The 18,785-nt window shown below is 42.8% G+C and overlaps 4 protein-coding genes across 5 annotated transcripts; 1 reads left to right on the top strand and 3 right to left on the bottom strand.

The window, feature by feature from the left end:
- Nucleotides 1-540: 540 nt before the first annotated feature.
- On the bottom strand, nucleotides 541-6,528 carry LOC129601293 (uncharacterized). Its single transcript, XM_055500067.1, has 4 exons — nucleotides 6,381-6,528; nucleotides 5,781-6,116; nucleotides 1,346-1,534; nucleotides 541-995 (listed from the first exon to the last, which is right to left on the bottom strand). Exons 1-4 carry the CDS (start codon nucleotides 6,526-6,528, stop codon nucleotides 838-840), a joined length of 831 nt encoding a protein of 276 aa, XP_055356042.1. The 3' UTR covers nucleotides 541-837.
- Nucleotides 6,529-9,035: 2,507 nt separating this feature from the next.
- Nucleotides 9,036-12,032, top strand: LOC129601284 (uncharacterized). Its single transcript, XM_055500057.1, has 3 exons — nucleotides 9,036-9,209; nucleotides 9,503-10,104; nucleotides 10,667-12,032. Exons 1-2 carry the CDS (start codon nucleotides 9,101-9,103, stop codon nucleotides 10,087-10,089), a joined length of 696 nt encoding a protein of 231 aa, XP_055356032.1. The 5' UTR covers nucleotides 9,036-9,100; the 3' UTR covers nucleotides 10,090-10,104; nucleotides 10,667-12,032.
- On the bottom strand, nucleotides 10,242-12,487 carry LOC129601285 (uncharacterized). Of its 2 annotated transcripts, XM_055500058.1 has the most exons (3): nucleotides 12,208-12,487; nucleotides 10,827-11,822; nucleotides 10,242-10,754 (listed from the first exon to the last, which is right to left on the bottom strand). In XM_055500058.1, the coding sequence occupies exon 2, from the start codon at nucleotides 11,648-11,650 to the stop codon at nucleotides 10,994-10,996; it is 657 nt and encodes a 218-aa protein (XP_055356033.1). In that variant the 5' UTR covers nucleotides 11,651-11,822; nucleotides 12,208-12,487; the 3' UTR covers nucleotides 10,242-10,754; nucleotides 10,827-10,993. The 2 variants fall into 2 exon arrangements, with proteins under 2 accessions (XP_055356033.1, XP_055356035.1); XM_055500060.1 differs by lacking the exon at nucleotides 12,208-12,487 and having other exon boundaries at nucleotides 10,827-12,014.
- A 2,884-nt stretch (nucleotides 12,488-15,371) lies between these two features.
- On the bottom strand, nucleotides 15,372-17,679 carry LOC129601288 (uncharacterized). Its single transcript, XM_055500063.1, has 3 exons — nucleotides 17,440-17,679; nucleotides 16,861-16,992; nucleotides 15,372-15,823 (listed from the first exon to the last, which is right to left on the bottom strand). The coding sequence occupies exons 1-3, from the start codon at nucleotides 17,504-17,506 to the stop codon at nucleotides 15,708-15,710; spliced, it is 315 nt and encodes a 104-aa protein (XP_055356038.1). The 5' UTR covers nucleotides 17,507-17,679; the 3' UTR covers nucleotides 15,372-15,707.
- Between the last annotated feature and the right edge of the window lie 1,106 nt (nucleotides 17,680-18,785).

Genomic DNA, 18,785 nt, shown 5'->3' with positions numbered 1-18,785 from the left:
TGTTTTATTAGTGGAAATAGTAGTATGTGCGTGACTGTTTTATTAGCGCAACCAATAACACTTAGGAAAGGAAACGGGCGAGATACGCGCGACGGAGTAGGCCAGAGGTTCAGCATCGAAATTCAACGTGGAAATGCGGCATCCATCCTGGGAACGACACCAGCCTCGGCTAATTTAGATCAAATGTTCTCTGTGATTCGGCCGCATGTTTCCGCTGTCTTTTGATGCTGTGTAACGCTTGTGTGTGTTTTGGATGTTTAAACTGGCTTAGAATAATTAAAAAAGTCTAAAAAAAACACTTAACAAGTTTGTAATGAGAACGTACAGTACATACGTAATAATCATTAACTTTCTTTTATGAAAGTATTGATTGCATTTCAAATTTTGAACTTCTTGCGTATTAATTACTTGTTTCAATTTTAATTCACAGTTTCTTTTTGCGAATTAATAAATTTTAATAGTTTTTAAAGGTGACCACTGACGACTCCGTTCACAGTCTTTCAAGTTATCAGAAATCTGTTGACGAACATCGAGGGACGCAAACGCTAGTCGCTACCATCATTCCTAGTACCAGTTCAAACGTCAAACCACGTACATACGCAGAGGAATAAACAAAATCTTGGCATGCATTAAGTACCAACAGAGACACATACGTTATGTACTTATCCCAGCTACAAACCCAGCGGGCGCAATGGTGCATAAATTGTAAGAAACAAGGTGACAAGAATGCATAAGCATATAGATATTATTACAGTATGTAGACTAAAAAACATTATGACATTAGAATAAGTCCATGTCAATATTAAAGCCACCATACGTACGTAGGCAACCCGCCAGCTAAACAACAGACTGGAATGCCAACACGAACATTGCCGTCAGCAGATGCCAAGACATAACCATGCGGGTGCTGGAATTCACAGACCGGTACAGATAGACGAGACTGTCCGAGCCGCTCATTCGGAGAACTTTCGTTGGCTTGCCGGCAAAAATTCTCACTGCTCAACAAGGATCAGAAAGGCATGCGTTAATTTAGATACAAATAATTCGTTTGCGAGCACAGAGAACAGTACTGATTTTCGGTGAATGCTCTTTAGGAAGCTTGAAAACTAAGAAACCTAAGAAAACTCAAAATCCTTAGAATTACGCTAACTGAATTTCTTTAGGGTTACTCGTACTTAATAATTTTTCAGCACATACTTTCTAAGAAGTCTACGAAGACGAAAAAAAACCCAGAAAACCAAAGAGAAGCTAAGAAATCTAAGAAACCGACGAATTACGTGGTTTTGACTTATTGAAGCAGGTACAGTGGCTTTGATTGCTTACTACGGCAGGTGTTAGTACTTACTTGCCCTCGTGAAATACAGCTGTTTATTAGGTTGGGTGGCAATAACTCCAACGACCGTGGCCGCGATTATAAACAGCACAAAGATCCCTGCAACCAGGAATAATGGACTGAGATCCGCCGGATCACATTTGGAATTGCGTGCACTCCGCGGGGATTTGTTAACGTCTTGAGCGCGGATGTAATCGACCGCTAGTAAAGCGAAGCACGTTTTGAACGAGTGCTTGATAAATTTTTTCTTTATTTACTACATATTTGAGTCTATCGTACAGTTGTTTTCCTGTGATGATAGCTTGTGGATTAAATCAATAGCATTACTTCTGACTGTCATTACTTATGTACATTACTTTAACCATTAAGCACTACTTTAAATTCGATGATTTTTCTCGATTAGACAAATCGACCGCCGCAGCGTCGATTCTAACGCACTTGGCCGCGTCAAAATCGGCCCTGCCTTTCCCTAACCATCTAGCTGAGTAGGTCATCGTCATTCATGTATAGGTTGTTAGTCCAGACCTGGGCAGTTATGAGATTTCGGCTCATAGTTAGAGTTAAGAGTTAATCGCAGCTCTCGAGTTACGCTACGAGTTAAGTCAGCCGCAATAACTAGAGTTAACTGGAGTTAACTTCTAATTAAAAAAAAATCATAATTTTATTAATCAATTTCAAGTAGTCTTTTATGCATGCCGATATCACTTTCACCAGATTTGAGACAGACCATTATTAATTTTTTTCTTAAAACTGATTTGGAAAGTTCATGCATTTTCTTATGTTTGTTTTTCATGTTTCTCCTGAGGGAGAGAGCAAGAGACGCATTTTCTTGAGGGAAGAAGATAAAATATAAATGAAACATAAGAAAGAATAAGAAAGAAACAAAGAATGAAACACAAGAAAACATTCTTGTGTTTTTTTGTTCTTATTATTTTCTCTCTCCCTCAAGAAAAAAATCAAACATAAGAAAAGTCCTTATCTGACAAAATTTCTCCTCTTTTAACCACACAAAACTCCTCCCTCTCAAAATTCCTCCCACTTTTGACCCTGGCTTTTTAGGGCCGAGCGCCGGCAACGATGAACTTTTACTATCATTTCGCTTCACATGGCTACCGAAGTTAGTGTAGCTGTTTGACAGTGTTGACCGCGTTATTACGCTTCCCTAATGTGCAGGTAGCGAAGACGCACAGACGATCAATTCCCGTGTTATTTTGGGGCGGAACATGATTTGTCCTCGCGTTGGCAAAATTTTGCTGCGCAAAAATTACGTTCTCTGCACGCTGTTAATTGAGCTCAAATTGTACGACCACACTCCCTGTCAGCATGGACTCCCGATGCATATTCATCTAGACAAAGCCTTGGGCGGTCGTAGTGTACGTCGGCTCGAGAAATTTTGTACACATACTTTTGTAATTATGGCAGTTTATGCGATCCACGGTTAAAATGCCTTTTTTCTGATATTTTCTATATTTTAGTTTCATTTTTGCTTTCAACCGAAACCCGCAGAGTTACGTTAAACTCGAGTTGCGCTATATTATTTTTGAGTTGCGCTAGAGTTAAGTTTTCGTCCTGGCGAGTTAAGCTTCAAAGTTAAGTTATAACTCGTTAACTCGAAAAAAACTCGCGTTAAGTTAAATAGTTAAAATTAACTGCCCAGGTCTGGTTGGTAGTCTTGGTACTACCGGGTGGTCCCGCCAAGTTGTCACCAAAGTTTCTTCCTCTTTCCAAATTAAAAAGAGCCGAATTACTCCAGTCTCGTTGTTGGTTTCTTGTACAGCACTGAATGCTGCGTTTACTGAAATCCATGAATGACCTTTACCGGGTGGCTGAATAAAATGGTGGTCTGTTTTATCCGAGTGCGCTGGGTCCATCCGTAGCCTGACTGACATCGTTTTAGTCTCATTTGAAAGAGCAACGTTTTCAGCAAATGAAAGTTAGTTAAATGTAACCGGCAATAAGCAAAGATTTGACTTTTCAGGAATTGTTTTGGAAGACTAGGTGGGTTTGACGGTTGGCCAGGAAACGAAAATTTGATGTTATCCTTTTGTAAACAAAAATTTGCACCTGTTCAATTAACGATATTCATGTAGTTCACGTTACTAATTTTCGCATACAGGGTTTGTTTTTAGTTTTGTTGTTGTTGGGAGCAGGAAGATTCCAACAACCGTGTTTGGCCAATATAGACAAGAAATGCAAGTCCGCACGATTAATTCTCGTGAAATCCGCAAGCAGCGTTTTTGGAAGCAAATTTCTGACCAATGTTTGCAAATCTTGTATGGTTAAATTTTATTTCTGCAAGGACAATGTGTTAGTTACATGAAAAATTGAAACCGGCGTTTTTTGCTGCAACCTGTCATGCAGCCGAAGATTTTCACCAAAACCGCTTAAACGAATCAAATCAAAAATCGGCATTTTTTGGGAAAGTCAAACAGCGCGCTGGCGAATAACTCGTCCATCGCATGCAGCAGATCCAGAGAATTTTACTAGTGAAAGAAGATGTAGTTCTCTAGACAAAACACTGAAGAATGTCAATAAAGTCCGTACGGAAAAGAAATGCCACGATATTCTAAGTTTTGCGAGCTGACCAAAACACACCGTATATTTTGACATGACTTTGATTGGAACCATTTAACCCAAGCACGGTTGAATTTTTTTACAGCGTTTTGTTGTTTCTAGTAGCCACTAAAACTGTCTGTTTAATAAGTCTAAGTAGTTTACGGTGGGGCAAGCGGTTTGCCAGAAGCAACTAAAAACGGAGCCCGTCATTTTGTTCAGCCATCCGGTAGTTCCAAAAATGCCGTTACAAACCAACACGAAAGTGAAATCTATACAATCATAGTGGTCGCTCTTTGACTGGTATCAAGAATTTGTCCGAAAATTAAGAAAGGGTTTTCTGCGACTGAGAATGGTATCAATCAGGTTAACCCAGGACTTCCCGATACCCGACCCCGTTCGAATTAGACCATGAAAAGTAGGAATCGTCGATAAAATAATTCAATTAAGAGATCAAATTTTTTTCAGAATTTTGCTAGCCATAGGTATGCTACAGCAGGATGGTATCAATCTGACAACAACGGGCGGACTGGTACGCGTGACAAATTTAATTTTGTTTATTACAGTTCTAATATGTAATATAAAGTATTTTTGGCTAACAAACATTTTAACCTAGACAGTTTCTAATGGGCTATCTTCGAGCATAATGTTAGTGGCCGTCGAAATGACCGCCGGTCAGCAACACAATAATACGTCTTGTGACTGCAGCAAATCGTTTAGCTATACAGAACCTGTACATGAAAATAATCAAAAACCGTCTGCGGGAATACTGGACACTTCCCAGTTAACGCTGCCGGTCACTAGAAGAGCATTCAAACGTCACACAGCTGAAATTATAACACACAGGGGCGAAATCGCATCGGTATTGGATTTCCGGTCCACGAATAACGCCAAAATCTAATTCTGATTACCTCAGACCACGCACGTGTCAAAGCTGTCAGTAAGCATCAAAGAAACAGGTTAAGAAATACTTGGATCATTGTTTGAAATGATTGCCAACGGAATCTATTCCTAAAACTGAACAAAACAAATTTTTTTTGGAAATTGCCCGGTTTCCGAAATCTCACCCCGGTCTGAAAGTTCACTGCAAGCATTGCTTAAACCCCCATACATCCCACCAAAACACGGCTGGCAAACAAACTAGATACTTTGGAAAGTATGTTAAATAATATTGTCCGCAAGGATTGTCAATTAAAGGCGATAAAAATATAGCGCGCACGCTGCCGTGTTAAAAAACCAGAAATCCTAACGGTCCCAGCGGGAAAACTTTTTTATAATTTTCCTGTGACCTTTTGAACTTCAAACAGTCATTAGAAAACGCAAGGTACAGATGACCCTAAACACTTTTCGATGGAACCGGAGTATCCGTAACATCTCAGACATACTGTCAATTTCGACGACTGGTAAGAAAAGCATATAAAGCAACAGCCAAAAACAGCGGTTTTCGCGATGGCAAAATAAGTGAGATTTGCGCTTGCCACATTTCGATAAACGCTCGTATGCTGGGAATTTAAAGTTCAAACGATACAAAATACTCAACGGCACTCATAAAAAAATTAAATAATGGTTGCGGAATTGATCTGCAGTTTCCAGGACTTTAAAAACTTTTGGTGACAACTTGGCGTGACCGACCGCCGACCGGTATAGAACTTTTAAATTGTTAACACGAGGCGATAACCGTAACTGCACTCGTAGGGTGGTACTGATGCTATTATTGATATTGCATTGTATTTTGCAAAAGCAATTATGTATTGACTATTGAGTTACACAGAGCAATTACCTATATCTAGATAATCGATACTGTTGCTTCATACAAATGACACTCCAAATCATTGTTTATTGTTAAAGAGACAAAATGATCATGAACGGGATGGTCTACTATATATCAGCGTACCTTGATCATGAATCCCTTTGGCAGGCCAATTAGCCACCAACCTGCCGGCGCCAAGAAGGAGAGCAGCAATCGGTAATCCAGTAAATAATATGGTCAGAAGAAGATTGGTGTCGTCGCCGATCAGATCCGTATCTTCGGTTGGCGTATTGGCAAACGGTGGCAGGAGAACCTCGGTGGCGTTACAGTCCTTGGGATGGGAAAGTGTCCCGTACCGGCTGCAGTTTAGTTCCCCTTCCGTGACCTTTCTAGGTGGAAGAACGGATAACGCATCCTGGGCATTCGGCAGTTGATTGGCGGTGAAGGCCGTGGATAAAGGGTTAGGGGGTGTTAAGAGTGCTGAAAAGTTAAGGACTAAATGTACTACCTGTATAATATGCTCCATGGCACATTAATTTCGTTGTAGTATTTAAGTCTGCCACAACTGACAATCAGTGACACCAACTATCAGCTATAACCGCATCCACCTGCATTTTGTACAAGAATCCGTTAACGTTAAATCTACACGTTAATCCTAATTGCTGGTCGATAGGGTTTAGTCAGTACTTTAGAAGTTTTTGCAGTAACCATATCTGCATAAAGTATAAACCTACAAGTACATACTGTAATAGTTCAAATGGCATGGGGCGACACAACTTCCGGGCCGGGAAACAAAGTTCTCACTTCCTGAAAATAAAAAAAAAAACAGTGCTGCACAGTGCACACCATGATAATTCGGAAATACTGACGGCAAGTCACTGCCGGATAACATCCGGCATCAGGCATTTTTCCTTTTATATTAATCTTTCATGCACAAGAAAAGGCGCAGCTTGCAGGGGCGACCGGATGTGTATAAAGGCATGTAGTGTGCAGGTGTATAAGTTCTGCACGTATTAGGTTGTGTCTCACGCTAATTGGGCCTACTTGAAGAGCAGTTTTGTTAATATTAATGAAGGAAGTATTCGTAAATTATATCTATATACTGTATAATGTATTCTATACTACTATATTATACTCTGTATTGTACAATGGATGCAGGCGTAAATTCGATTATCGATTATCGAATATTATTCACTAAATATTTTCCACCACGACCAGGTTGACGAAGCGGGATTCGCCATTATATTATTGTACGAGGTTCGCACAGTACTTCTATGAATATGCGTTGCGGAGATGACTGGATCGTTATTGCTACAATAGGTCACATACCTGAATATGCAGATGCTCACTCATGCACAGCGAATGCGACTGTTGTTTGTTCGCAGGTGTGGTCTGGTTACCGAGTCCGGTGTGTCTGTGAAGAGCTGCAACGCACGAAGTGTGAGTACTACTTGTACAATGTACCGTACATGCTAATTAGGCACATAAGAATTTAATATAATACAGTAATAGGAAGTCACATGATCGCAGCTACGTACTTATTTACATACTGTAAATCTGAATCCTACCAACACTTCTGCCGTATTAAAATTACGATTAATAAGCACTAGTACTGCATCGGTATGCAAGCATCAGTATTGCATCTGTATGTACATATGCGTAACTTACGGTTACGAAGCGGATACGTACACATATTTCGGTTGGCACCAAATTAACAGGTGCCGGTACATGTACCCGGTCACTTAACTTAAATACTTTGTTGGTTAATTTAAACCAGACTAATCCAGTTATCCAACTAGCAAAACGACAAGCGGATAGTAAAGTACAGTCTGAACAATAAAAACGTGAATACAGCATTACAACAGCGATCAAGTTCTACAGTGCTACACTTTGCTGACCGCTACTTAGAGCGTGACTAGTGTCCAATGCCCACTAGTTCCAACACTGATCTTCATATGTACAGCTGCATTCCTGCATACCAGTATATCACAATAATTACTATACAAAGCATTCCTTGGATTTTTTTCATATAACTCCTGTATTTTGATCATGTATAACATGACAGTTATTGTTATGTATAATATACCGTAGATATGAATATCTATATTTTCTGTTTTTATTGGGCAAAAGCCATCAACACAATAAAAAGTGCATACGCAGAATACTACGCAAAATGATTTACATTTAAACATTAAAAAAACAACCAAAATCGTTGGCGCTGTCAGTCATTTTAGAACGCATACCCAAAGTGCCCAAAACAGCAGCAGCGTTTCCTTTTACAACAGCTAGGCTAAATCTCTGCTTTAAAAATGCGGTAGAACGAGGCTCCCCTGTCGCGTCGCGAATCCTTCTGCCAACAAAACGAATAATCTACGCAAATGCCGGACCAAAAGTCCAAAGGTCTCGACCGCCAGGGGATAAAGAAGATATCCAATTTCTTCCACAAACGCGTATCTGTACTTATGACGTTTACTGTCTTCGGCCAAAAGCGCAACACTGCCGGATGGACTGAATGTTTCCTTCACTCGGTCACTCACTATGTAATTTCTAAACCCAACGGAGCTTTCAGAAGTAATCGTTTCTACTTTCTACGCTCTGTATTACTAAAGAACTTCACTCATGAAAATTAATCCATAACGTATGCAGATCGTCAATAAATTTACAGGAAAACACCGAAGTGAAATTAAAGAACTCGAAAGCAGTTGCACAAGCGCATATTACGATCGGCGGTAAGCCTCTACATCTGTAATTCATTATTTGCACTGTACTTTAAATGTACTTGTTGCTCATTAGTAGTTATTAGTATCGGATAATAATAATAATACCTATATGTACACATTAGTCGTTACTACAGCATGACACGCTTGACGACACCGATAGTATACCGGTAAGGAAAATTATTCGTTTCAACTTTTAAGTCAGGCTATTTATATTTGCAGCTACAGAAAAGTTAGGTTTCGTAAATTCAACTTTCATTACATTACTGCAGTAACGTGTGGCATAGTTGTGTAAACTGATCACAACCGAATTCTCCTAATTAAGATTAATTTTATGAGTCATAGCGGTGAAAACCCGAGAAATAAATGCCGTAGATACCTACTAATCGTAAGTTATGCACGTAAACCCAGTCAATGACTAGCTGGCGTCAACGCGAAAACGGTTAACGGACTAACGTTAACTGTTACTGTATTGTCAGAAGTAACAACGAGGCGTGCGGTAAGAGAGCCAACGTAATCAAATAACCGACGTTGTCCGACAATAAAAGGCACATCATTATCAAAGGTAATGTCGCATGATACCATACCGTACAACTGATAAGCCAAGATTAACTGGTTTACAAGGACAAGTATATAAAGCACAATCTTGGTAGCGAAACCAGTGTCTCACGATTCTCTTGCAACCATTGCTGTCAGTGTATACTGTTTACAGACTGCAATCATAACTTTGAAAGCACCGAATCAAGAATGGCTCCAGACCGCAGCCAAATCGCTCTACATAATCGTAAACCGCTTCTGACGTTTGGCATACTCCAGGTGCTGTTTGGAGTAGCTATGCTTATCACCGACATTATCAGTAAGTAAAAATTAGTTTTTCGAAATTTTTTTAAACATTTAGGAAATCTCGTTGGTTGGTGGCGGTACGTTGCTATGACATCATTCCGATGATGTCAAGTGCTTATATAATTTAGTTTTGATGATTGCATAATTGTGTTTTGACTGCCTAATCTTGTTGTGGTTTTGTGTTTGTGCGTTTTGCATTTTTGAATTCACTTTGATGTGTCGCTAATAAGGCGCCTGAACGTCAGTGTAAAATCAGTTGCGAAGAGCTTTGGTTGAAAGTTCAACATCTCAAAACACATTTTACAGATGTCAGCATCAATGCGATTGATTACGCATTCTCCTTCAGTTTCTTCGCTTCCGGATTATACATCGGCGTGTTCAGCACCATAACCGGATCCTGCGGAATCGCCGCCGGTCGCCGTTTATCCGCTGGACAAACACCGCGTTCGCGCCGATGTCTTCTCATCACCAGCATGGTGCTGAGCATCCTGACGACCATCTTGACTGCGTTCTTGGTTGTCGTTCTGGGCATCAACCTGAACAGTTATATTGCCTTTAACTATTATTACGGGGATCTGTGTAACAGCTGGCATGCTGATTACGAGTATAATGCGGCAGCGTGCCGCCGTATCCCCAACGGCCAAGCGTTTAACGGGAGCTTCGTGGGACTGCACTGTCTTATGTGGATTTGCAGTTTGGGTCAAGCGATCACAGCGGGGATCAACATGTGCAGAATACCGAAACCCTTTAACAATTGTCAAGCCCCGCACGTGGTGTATGTACAGCCGGGTTACAATTATCCGCCCGGTGTGCCGGTTAATCCCGCTGCGCCGGGTCAGCAGATTCATTTCGTGGCGAGTGAACCAGCGGCACACCCCACCCCAGCTCCTTAATGCTTAAACGCCATGGTAGGGTTTTTAAAAGTTTTTGCTTTCGATTGAGGATGGTTATTTGTTTTACTCATTCATGTGACAACAGAAGTAGTTACGACGAACTTTGAGCATGTTTAACGCCATGGGGGCGCCAAAATAATGGGCGTGGCAAAGTACAGAGAACAAAATTTACAGAAACTGACGCAGCATTTCTTCTGCTATAGTAAAATGTAAAAGCCATTATCAGGTATTGGGCACCCCGGGCGATTAACCCTAACCGATTACAACGGTTCGGTTGGAGCACAAAAGTAGCGGTCAAAATAACGAGGAACCAAACCGAACCGGTTTAACCGCGGTTACAAACGATTCGGTTCGGTTTTTGACATCTCTAATGCCGATGCGTTCCGTCGAATTTGTAGGGTGGTCATCCGAATATAGTACTGGGACGCCCTTGTAAATGAAAAGTCGCGTAATTGGCGGTGATATTGTATGGAATAAGAGGGGATGTACGCGCTGGATAGCGGCATCTCAGCCGCGATCAGCGGTGGAAGACGTTATGCGAATGGATTGGAAAGATTATCTGTGACTGTTTTCGTAGGTGTTGCACTTTTCTCGTTTTCTCTACACCGGGTCATCGGTGATGTCCATTTTGTTCCAGCGGCAGTGGATCATTGTCCGTGGACTATCTGCGATAAAATAACGTACGTGCAAGTTGAGTTTATGAGGGAAATCAATGGCCAAGGTGTTGACGCGGTTACCTTGAAACTGGTAAAAATCGTTTGGAGATCCAATTTAATGACTACCGGCAAAAGTTGCAAAAATGATGCCGGTAGCGTAATCCTGAGAATAAAGCTGAACAGTTCTGAGTTGGCTGTTATATGCTGAACGCAGTCGCAACGGGATACACGTCGGGCATTGCCATTTCCTACCCGGTACTCGTGATTTTGTAGACGTGCAGATAAGCAGCCTGCACGCGCCACGTATCAGCGTCGGCGTTGGGCCGCACCCAGCACTCCACGCGTGCCGACGTGTGGAGATCCACCTGGCTGATGGTCAGCGTGCTGCTGGCCGTGTTGGTCGAGATATTGGCGGTGACGCTGAAGACGAACTGCTCCGCTGAAGAGATGCCGAAGAGCGGGAAACGCTGCGCCGCCAGCCGCGGCTGCTCCTGACGACGCAGCAGGCGGGTGCGAGCCAGCGCGAAAAGGGGATGATCAGCCGGGGCGCTGATGACGTGGCCGTTGAAGCGCCAGATGAAGGCCACCGGCTGGTTAGGCAAGGTGTTGGCCGCGCATTCGAAGCTGGCGTCAGAGAGGCGCTGGACCGTGGCGTTGGCCAGCGGGTGGATAAACAGCTGGCCGGCCGTCGGCAGCACCACCAACTGGAATATCTGGTAGCTATAGGTGCAGAAGTTGTCGCGCAGCGTGGTGGGCGTCTCCTGCAGGCGACCACACGCCTGCGCGCACTCAACCAGACTGCCGGTGGCGCTCCAGGGGAAGTAGCGGACGGAGAGCGACATGGTGGCCATCATCAAACCGGGCATGTGCGGGATGGGGCGCAGGGAGTGCACGTCGTGCTGCATGTCGTAACCGGGATGTTGTACAGCGGGCAGTCGAAAAGGGCCTGCTGACCCGATTCAATACGCACGATTTGCCGTTCCACGGTCAGCCGCTCGATGGGCGGGACGCGGTCAAACGGCAGGCGAATGGGTGTCGGCGGGGAATTGCGTGTCGCCTCGTGGACGAGCTGCTCGACTACAATTTATTTACGGAGTCTGCACAGATGATCAATAGTTCACTAAATGATAACCGACTGGACAAACGCGGTCTACTGCTTTTCTTAAGCAACGTTTTAGTTTGGCTGTCATGAAGGGAAATGCTACAACGGTGTCAAGTACGGACCGTACGGTACCTTTTTATTCTAGAAAGAATAAAGAATTTGGTTGTTTTTTTAATGTTTAAATTTTAACTGTAAAATGGTGTGCCCGCGTTTGCGCTTAACGTCAATTTGATGGCGGTTGCCTAGTAAAAAGTAAATCTAGGCTTCACGGTCATCGGATTAATAAACGGTGCAAGCGCGAGCGCGCCGCTCCACACATAAGAAATTTGCAACATTAAGAAAACAACAAATCGGTCGTACGTTGCGTGATGGTGTACTGGCATCCGGGATCGGCGCATTCGCGCTGCACACTCGTCGGACAGGCATACCGGCGCTCCGGGGATAGCAGCCACGCCCACAACACCAGCACGATGGATTGTGGCGCGAGGGAATAATAACTGGTCTTCATTCCCAAATCCCAGTTGTTGATACGTGATGCCTATGTACGTAACAGTACGCCTGGCGGCAGTAATTAGTAAATTTATGTGCGGGATATCAACTGAGCAGATACTGTAATGCGACAGTTGCAAAATTATGAGAAATGACGGACTATACAAAGGGGTCAAGCAGAAGCAAAACTTATGTAGATAAGCACAGGTTATTAGGTAAAAGGTTGTTTGTGTTGAGAACTTGGACACATTGCTACGCTATCATATTGCTACGCAACTGCACCGGTTAATCGTAAGTTTTCTTGACTAATCCTATGACAGTCGCCGTCAGAACTCGGGTGAAACTTTCCGCTACGGCACTTATGGTAAGTACCTCCACAAAAACCTACTGATATCGAGAAGGACGCCGTTGATCCTTCTGTGGATTACTTAAATGGATGTCCAGTGAAAGCCTAACCCAGCAAATCCAAAGGGAAGCTTTAAATCCTAAAGCTAGCTAGATGTCCACGAAAAGAGACTTGACCTTTCGATAATAATCACTATGGTGACATGGTCCCTGCTGCGGATATTGACGGACACACTTTTCGTCGGTCAGCAGCAGTCTAACTATTTTTCTTCCGCTGCTTTCGTTAGCAGAGGTTTTCTGAAAGCGCAGTCAGATGCGTAAGCGAAATCCATTCTCCAAAAAACCTTTACGTCATAGCAGCAGCATAGGAGAAAATATCTTGCGACATGTAAGATCGATTTAGCACCATTCTTAACACCAGGGCCTACCTGACGTTGTCGGAGTTGCTGCGAAACGATTGGCCGAATACGAAGGTCCACAGCTTTCGGGCGATGCGGCGGTTAGCGTCACACACCGCAGCTGTATCATTTACCGTAGGCCAGGACAGTGACGCTGTACGAAACTTGTCAGTTTTTATACTGGTACAGCGTCGATGACCTGGCCGTAGGCCAGGACATCGACGCTGTACGAAACTTTGCTGTTTCTTGTACTTGGTTGCATCTTAAGTATGTACTTGGTTGCGCCTTAAGTATCGTGTGATTTGTTACTTTTTACGTCGTATATTCTGTATGTACTGGAGTGCACAGACCTGAGTGGCACTTACAGCTTATGCTTTCACAACTTGCTCGCGAAGTACAAAGTCAAACAATTCTATAAATTTACGTGTATTGAGTTGTGTGTATAATTCAGTCTGGGAAATATCACATCCGTCAGCGTCAACATTTATGTGTAAATCAATGGCAGGATCGCTCGCGCACAACAGAAAAGCTACGGCAGTACGCGAAGGACGGAGCGTTGTAGTGCGTAGCGGGATGGAAAAAGTGTCACGTTTTTCGCAGTCGCATCCGCTGCGTGTCATATTATTCAGATGACCCTGTAGCTGTATCATTTCACTGCAAGCGTTGTAGGAGATCATTCTGTGTACTACATGGTACGGAGAATAAAAATGGCGCGCGCATCGCAAAGCAAACAAGGAGTACAGGAGTTACCAGTTAAAAAGGCATCGAGGAGGTTTTCAACTTGGAAATTGCTCTTAACATGATGAGCCCAACGGCAGTGCGCACGACATTTCATCTTCCCTGCTTTCGCCGAGCCTTATGCCGCTGAGTGACTATAGTGACCACCCTTACTCTAGTGCAACAGTCAACCACGACTAGTTAAAACTGACTTTGGACATCAATAATTACTTAAATCAGGTCGAACTGGATCAAGTAAATGAGAAATGACAGAAAGGCGCAAATAGTAACAGTTCCGCGAACATACACCGTAGCGAAAACAAACTACAAGAATACGCAGCATATTCATGGCTCACAGAAATACGTAGTAATTGCACGGTTGCACCAGAGCTCCATACTAGTACAGTACAAGAAGTACATATTATCAAAGCTTTTACATCATAGTATTATAGTCTGGATCAAGCATATCTTCGTTCAGTCGTTCTTGCCGTTGTTCATGGAACATCCGCTGAGGCCGAATTAACAGGTGCATTCCTTTCGTTGTCGGCACATTTCAGCGAACATTTGGATCACGCTGACATTCAATCAGCGTTAGAAATACATCATTGATATTGGCTAGGCCATATCTGTAACGCAGTATAAATCGTGAAGCTGGAGTACGGTTGTTTACTCTTCGAAGAATTATAAGGTTGTCAGTTCTGTAAGGAGCAAATGCCGAGTAATATGCGAAATGGTGCCGCACTTTTACGTACCAGTCGTCTCTGATTCGCCAGTCAGCGGCGCGGTCTCGTAAGTAGGTCCACTGCTGTGGTAGTCAATGAAACTTTGCTGTTTTTTTTATTTGGTTGCATTGTGGTACACTGTGTTGTGTCATTAAGACCGTCTTTAAGGTTGCCTTAAGGCACGATTTCCAACGGGTATTCGTCTTAAGGCTTTCTTTCACCTGGCTGTGAGGATTGAAGTTTCCTTTTTCGGAATATGCCACTTTCGTACGTGTTCAAAAGAAAAATTCACTCAAATTTAAGAAAAATTGCTTTTTATAAGTGATGTCAAATTGTTGGTTTACCATCGGAGGAGAATTGGCTTAGTGTGCGTATATTTGCAGTGACTGTCGATATGGTTTACTTGTGCATTTGTAATCTGTGTATATCTACTACTTTGCGAAAGCTACCGGACAATAAGTTTTGGAGAATACCGGAAATACAGTGCTCAGATAAACAAGAGTGTTCTGATTTGAAGACGGTATACCTGATAATTTGGCTCTGAGGAATGTAGCAGACATCTGTGCTGAATAGCATCGGTACGCTGAGGCTCCTCTAAACCTCTCTCTAAGGATTTCAGTTCCTAGGGCCAGCGCTGTGCTGTTCAACTACATAGTATAAAAACTGACACGCTTAATATGCTCTACATTATACGGAAATGCAGCGTCTTGCTGGACTTCATGCTACCATTCACACTCAATTTCCGGTAAATTTGAACCTAATTCATTCATGGTGTCAACTAATGTTCATGGTAATCATAATTTATGGCGTTGTTGAGTTTCAAGGAGCTTTGCAGAATGGCTTACAGCAAGAAGTGAGACAGCAGTAAAACTGAAGAAAAACAAATGGTCGGTAACGAATGTGACGGTCAGCACGGTGTGTTCATCAGCAATACGTCGGCCCGCAAATTCGGACAGCAAAACCGAAGGTCAGAGAACTGCCGCGCTAGTCGCAGTTGTTTTTGTCGGTATATATACTTCTTCTCGTTGAGTACACAGCGTCACGAAAAGAGTCACGAACCACACAATCATGACCGTTAGTTGTGGCTTTATTCAGTGGGTTGCTTTATATCGCAAAATCAGGTGATTAAATCGACAAAGAACATGGCTAGCGTTATCCATTTCCACGGTCCGGCCCCGTATGGCGCATGTCAAGCGTTGCACAGCTCGGCCCCGGTGCAGTAGGTCACGAAGCCGACGCCGGCTCGCCGCGCGGTCCCCGGCATCTTCAGATGCTGCGGATTGCCGCAGACGCGCTCCACATCGCCTGTAAACAGACCGACACGGATCCAATCAACATTCAATTGACTTGTTTCTCAGATAATTCAAAGCAATACGAATTACTGTAGGTATCACCGTATCAGACTTATCATAAAGAATACCGTCCACTGCTTCGTACAATACAGACCACGTACGCTCATTTGATTGGCCCATCGCGTATTCGTACACGGTACCGATACGGTCAATAAGTACGCGCAGTGCATTCACATTAAAATGATTAATTTAATGTCAATGCACTGCGCGTACATACTTAAAGCCAGCCAATCAGCTGTGATGCAGCTGCACAGATCCGTACAGATGGTAGATACAAGTACTAAAATTAATAGTCTGCCCGCTGCTAGCGTTATATTCATTATGAATTATATTAAAGTGTGTGAGAGGAGAGAATCAGTGTTGCTTTAATGCGAGGTAACGCTCTTGTGCTCACGAAACGTTTTGTATCGGTAAGAGACTGGACGAAGTGTATTATGTGTTGAAGTGATGAACTGCGTAATTTTGCTTGTAACCTATGTTAATTTACCTACACTTAGCTGTTTTAGAACCGCTCTGTACACAACTAAATTCTGTTAATCTGTTTTAATGAATCGCTTTTTGGTGTATGATGTATCGCTGTTTTGGTGTATGTGTATGGAGTCTTCAGGTCAGTTTCCCACTCATTGATGTTTTCTAATTAGCGTCTCGCCAGCCAGGTTTAAAATCCCAGGCTAGATGTCATCCTAGCCGGATATGGGCTACCTGCACTGACTCAAATTAAATTAAATTAAATTAAATTAAATGTGAATAACCCAATTAAAGCTATACCCTGAATTATTATAAGTACATGAATCGGAATACTTCAAGGCCTCGTCCCGAATTCGAAGCGAATCTAGCTTTGGTATGGTTGCTCAACCGCACGAGGTGGCTGTATGCAGTGGCCTCGCCTACAGATACGGTACGCGTGAAGCCACCTCGCGAGGTGGAGTTGCTGTATCGCAACGAGATTCGCTGCGAATTCCGGACAAGGCCCAAGTCTTCAGTACTGACCGTTCTCGGCGGTGATTTTCGTGCATCCCACCACACCTGGATCGCATTCACGGGCCCATTTGGCCTGCACCGGGCCGTCCGGCGGACAGTCCCGGTCCACGGCGCTCCGGCACTGATAACACCGCGGCACGCCTACCGATGCAATTTTTATTAATTGGCGGTATACAAAGGTCACAGTTTTTCTAGCATAGAAAACATGTACGAATTCCACAGCCTCAGCCGACAGCAGAAATAGACGGCCTCATTATACCGAACACTTCATCTAAATTAGCCGATGCTGGCGCTGCATTCGCGCGTTGGATTTCGATGCTGAATCGCTGTCGCTAATACGCGATCGCCCGTATCCCGCGTATCATCTGCCCGAGTTCGGCGACCATGCGAGAGGCGTCTGATTCCAAAGGTCCGAGTGTTTCGATGCCAACTGCACGGAACATGTAGTCTGGTGTGATGTCACGATACTTCGCCACTTTATCCTGTTCTGCGCGCGCCCGCTTGTTTCCATGTTACCGCGATGTGCGCCAAGCTACTGATTTCCGCTGATCTTAAGACGGTCGTTACGACTCGTTATATAAGACCTACCATCCGAACGAGCGGCGAGCGTCCAGCCTATGCAGCTCACCAGTAGCAGCACCACGACGGCTTTCATTGCGAATAATCGTATAATCACAGAAAGGATGATTAGCTTAAATGCCTTCGAAGAAGCTTGTGATCGATCACCACAAAACTATCAATAAACACTACTGTTAAGTGGTTATTCCAGCAGTGCACTGTCAACTGGTGAAACAATCGGCCTTCGCAAATAACGTTGTCGATACAGAAACTTGCGGTTTCAACACTAGACGCTGTTTCCTGCCGACTGATTCCAATCGCAGCAAATGTTTATCTCGCTTTATCATCACGTCCAACTTCCAACGTCCACTTACGCGACGCACTAGCTCGAAAGATCGTTGATTTGTCATGATCAGTATCGATTATTTATCAACTGTTACAATTAGGATAATATAAATAAGTACTTATACTAGTAATACTCGTAGATATTAATCGTAACATTCCATGTACAGATATAATGTACGGCTAACGGCTTTAATTTACTAACGGGTTATAATACGAGTACAGAGAAATGTTCTGTACCTGCATAGAAATGTTCTTTGCTTCCCAACTGATGGTTTGTGTGTTGCGCCTTCAGTTTTCTGGAGAGAAATTAGTCTTTGACTAATTGATTCTGTGTAATGGGTACGATCCCCGATCAGGATAGCATAGAGCAGGTGTTACTTTTGTAAATGTTTTCTAGTACTAAGTTTGCACTTGGTGACATGATACTTATTAAAGGTTTCTCACGTCATGACTGAAATTTTGATGGGAACTGCATTTGCAAAATAAAAACTAATAAATGTTATGAGCGCTCGATCGTGTCTCTTCTAACAGCGAAAACATCAACGGGTTGTACCTACCGGTAGTAACATTAATTTTGTCTGGACAAGAACAGCATCCAGATTTTATTCGTGCTGCACGTAGTTGGATTACTTGAAAATCGGTTTACTGTATTAGTAATCTGTAGGGCGTAGGCCTGGTATAAGAAATTACTTCTATTGCTATTCCTATTTGGCAAATGTGTATTGGCACAATCTTATACTGATAATTAATGTTTTTGTCGTCAGTTTCTGTTCAGTAATACAGACAGAATGACGAATGTTTTACTGTTTTTTCAACCTTTCTCTTTACCGTGCCGTTTTTTTGGATTTTGTTTGCAGTTTCATTATTAATTTTGCTGGTCAGTTGCCAGAATTATATGATAATGATACAGTATGTACATTATTGTACACAATTATTACGACCGCCCATTTATTATTATTTTTGTTTATTATTGATTTATTTTTTATCAGTACATTTTTTTATTTACCACTATAAATAGAATAATAACAAAT

The sequence above is a fragment of the Paramacrobiotus metropolitanus genome, unplaced genomic scaffold (genome assembly GCF_019649055.1).
Source record: "Paramacrobiotus metropolitanus isolate TYO unplaced genomic scaffold, Prichtersi_v1.0 Parri_scaffold0000227, whole genome shotgun sequence".
Taxonomy (NCBI): Eukaryota; Metazoa; Tardigrada; class Eutardigrada; order Parachela; family Macrobiotidae; genus Paramacrobiotus; species Paramacrobiotus metropolitanus.
The sequence above is the reverse complement of the archived record's forward strand: the minus strand, read 5'-3'. Positions and strand labels throughout refer to the sequence as shown.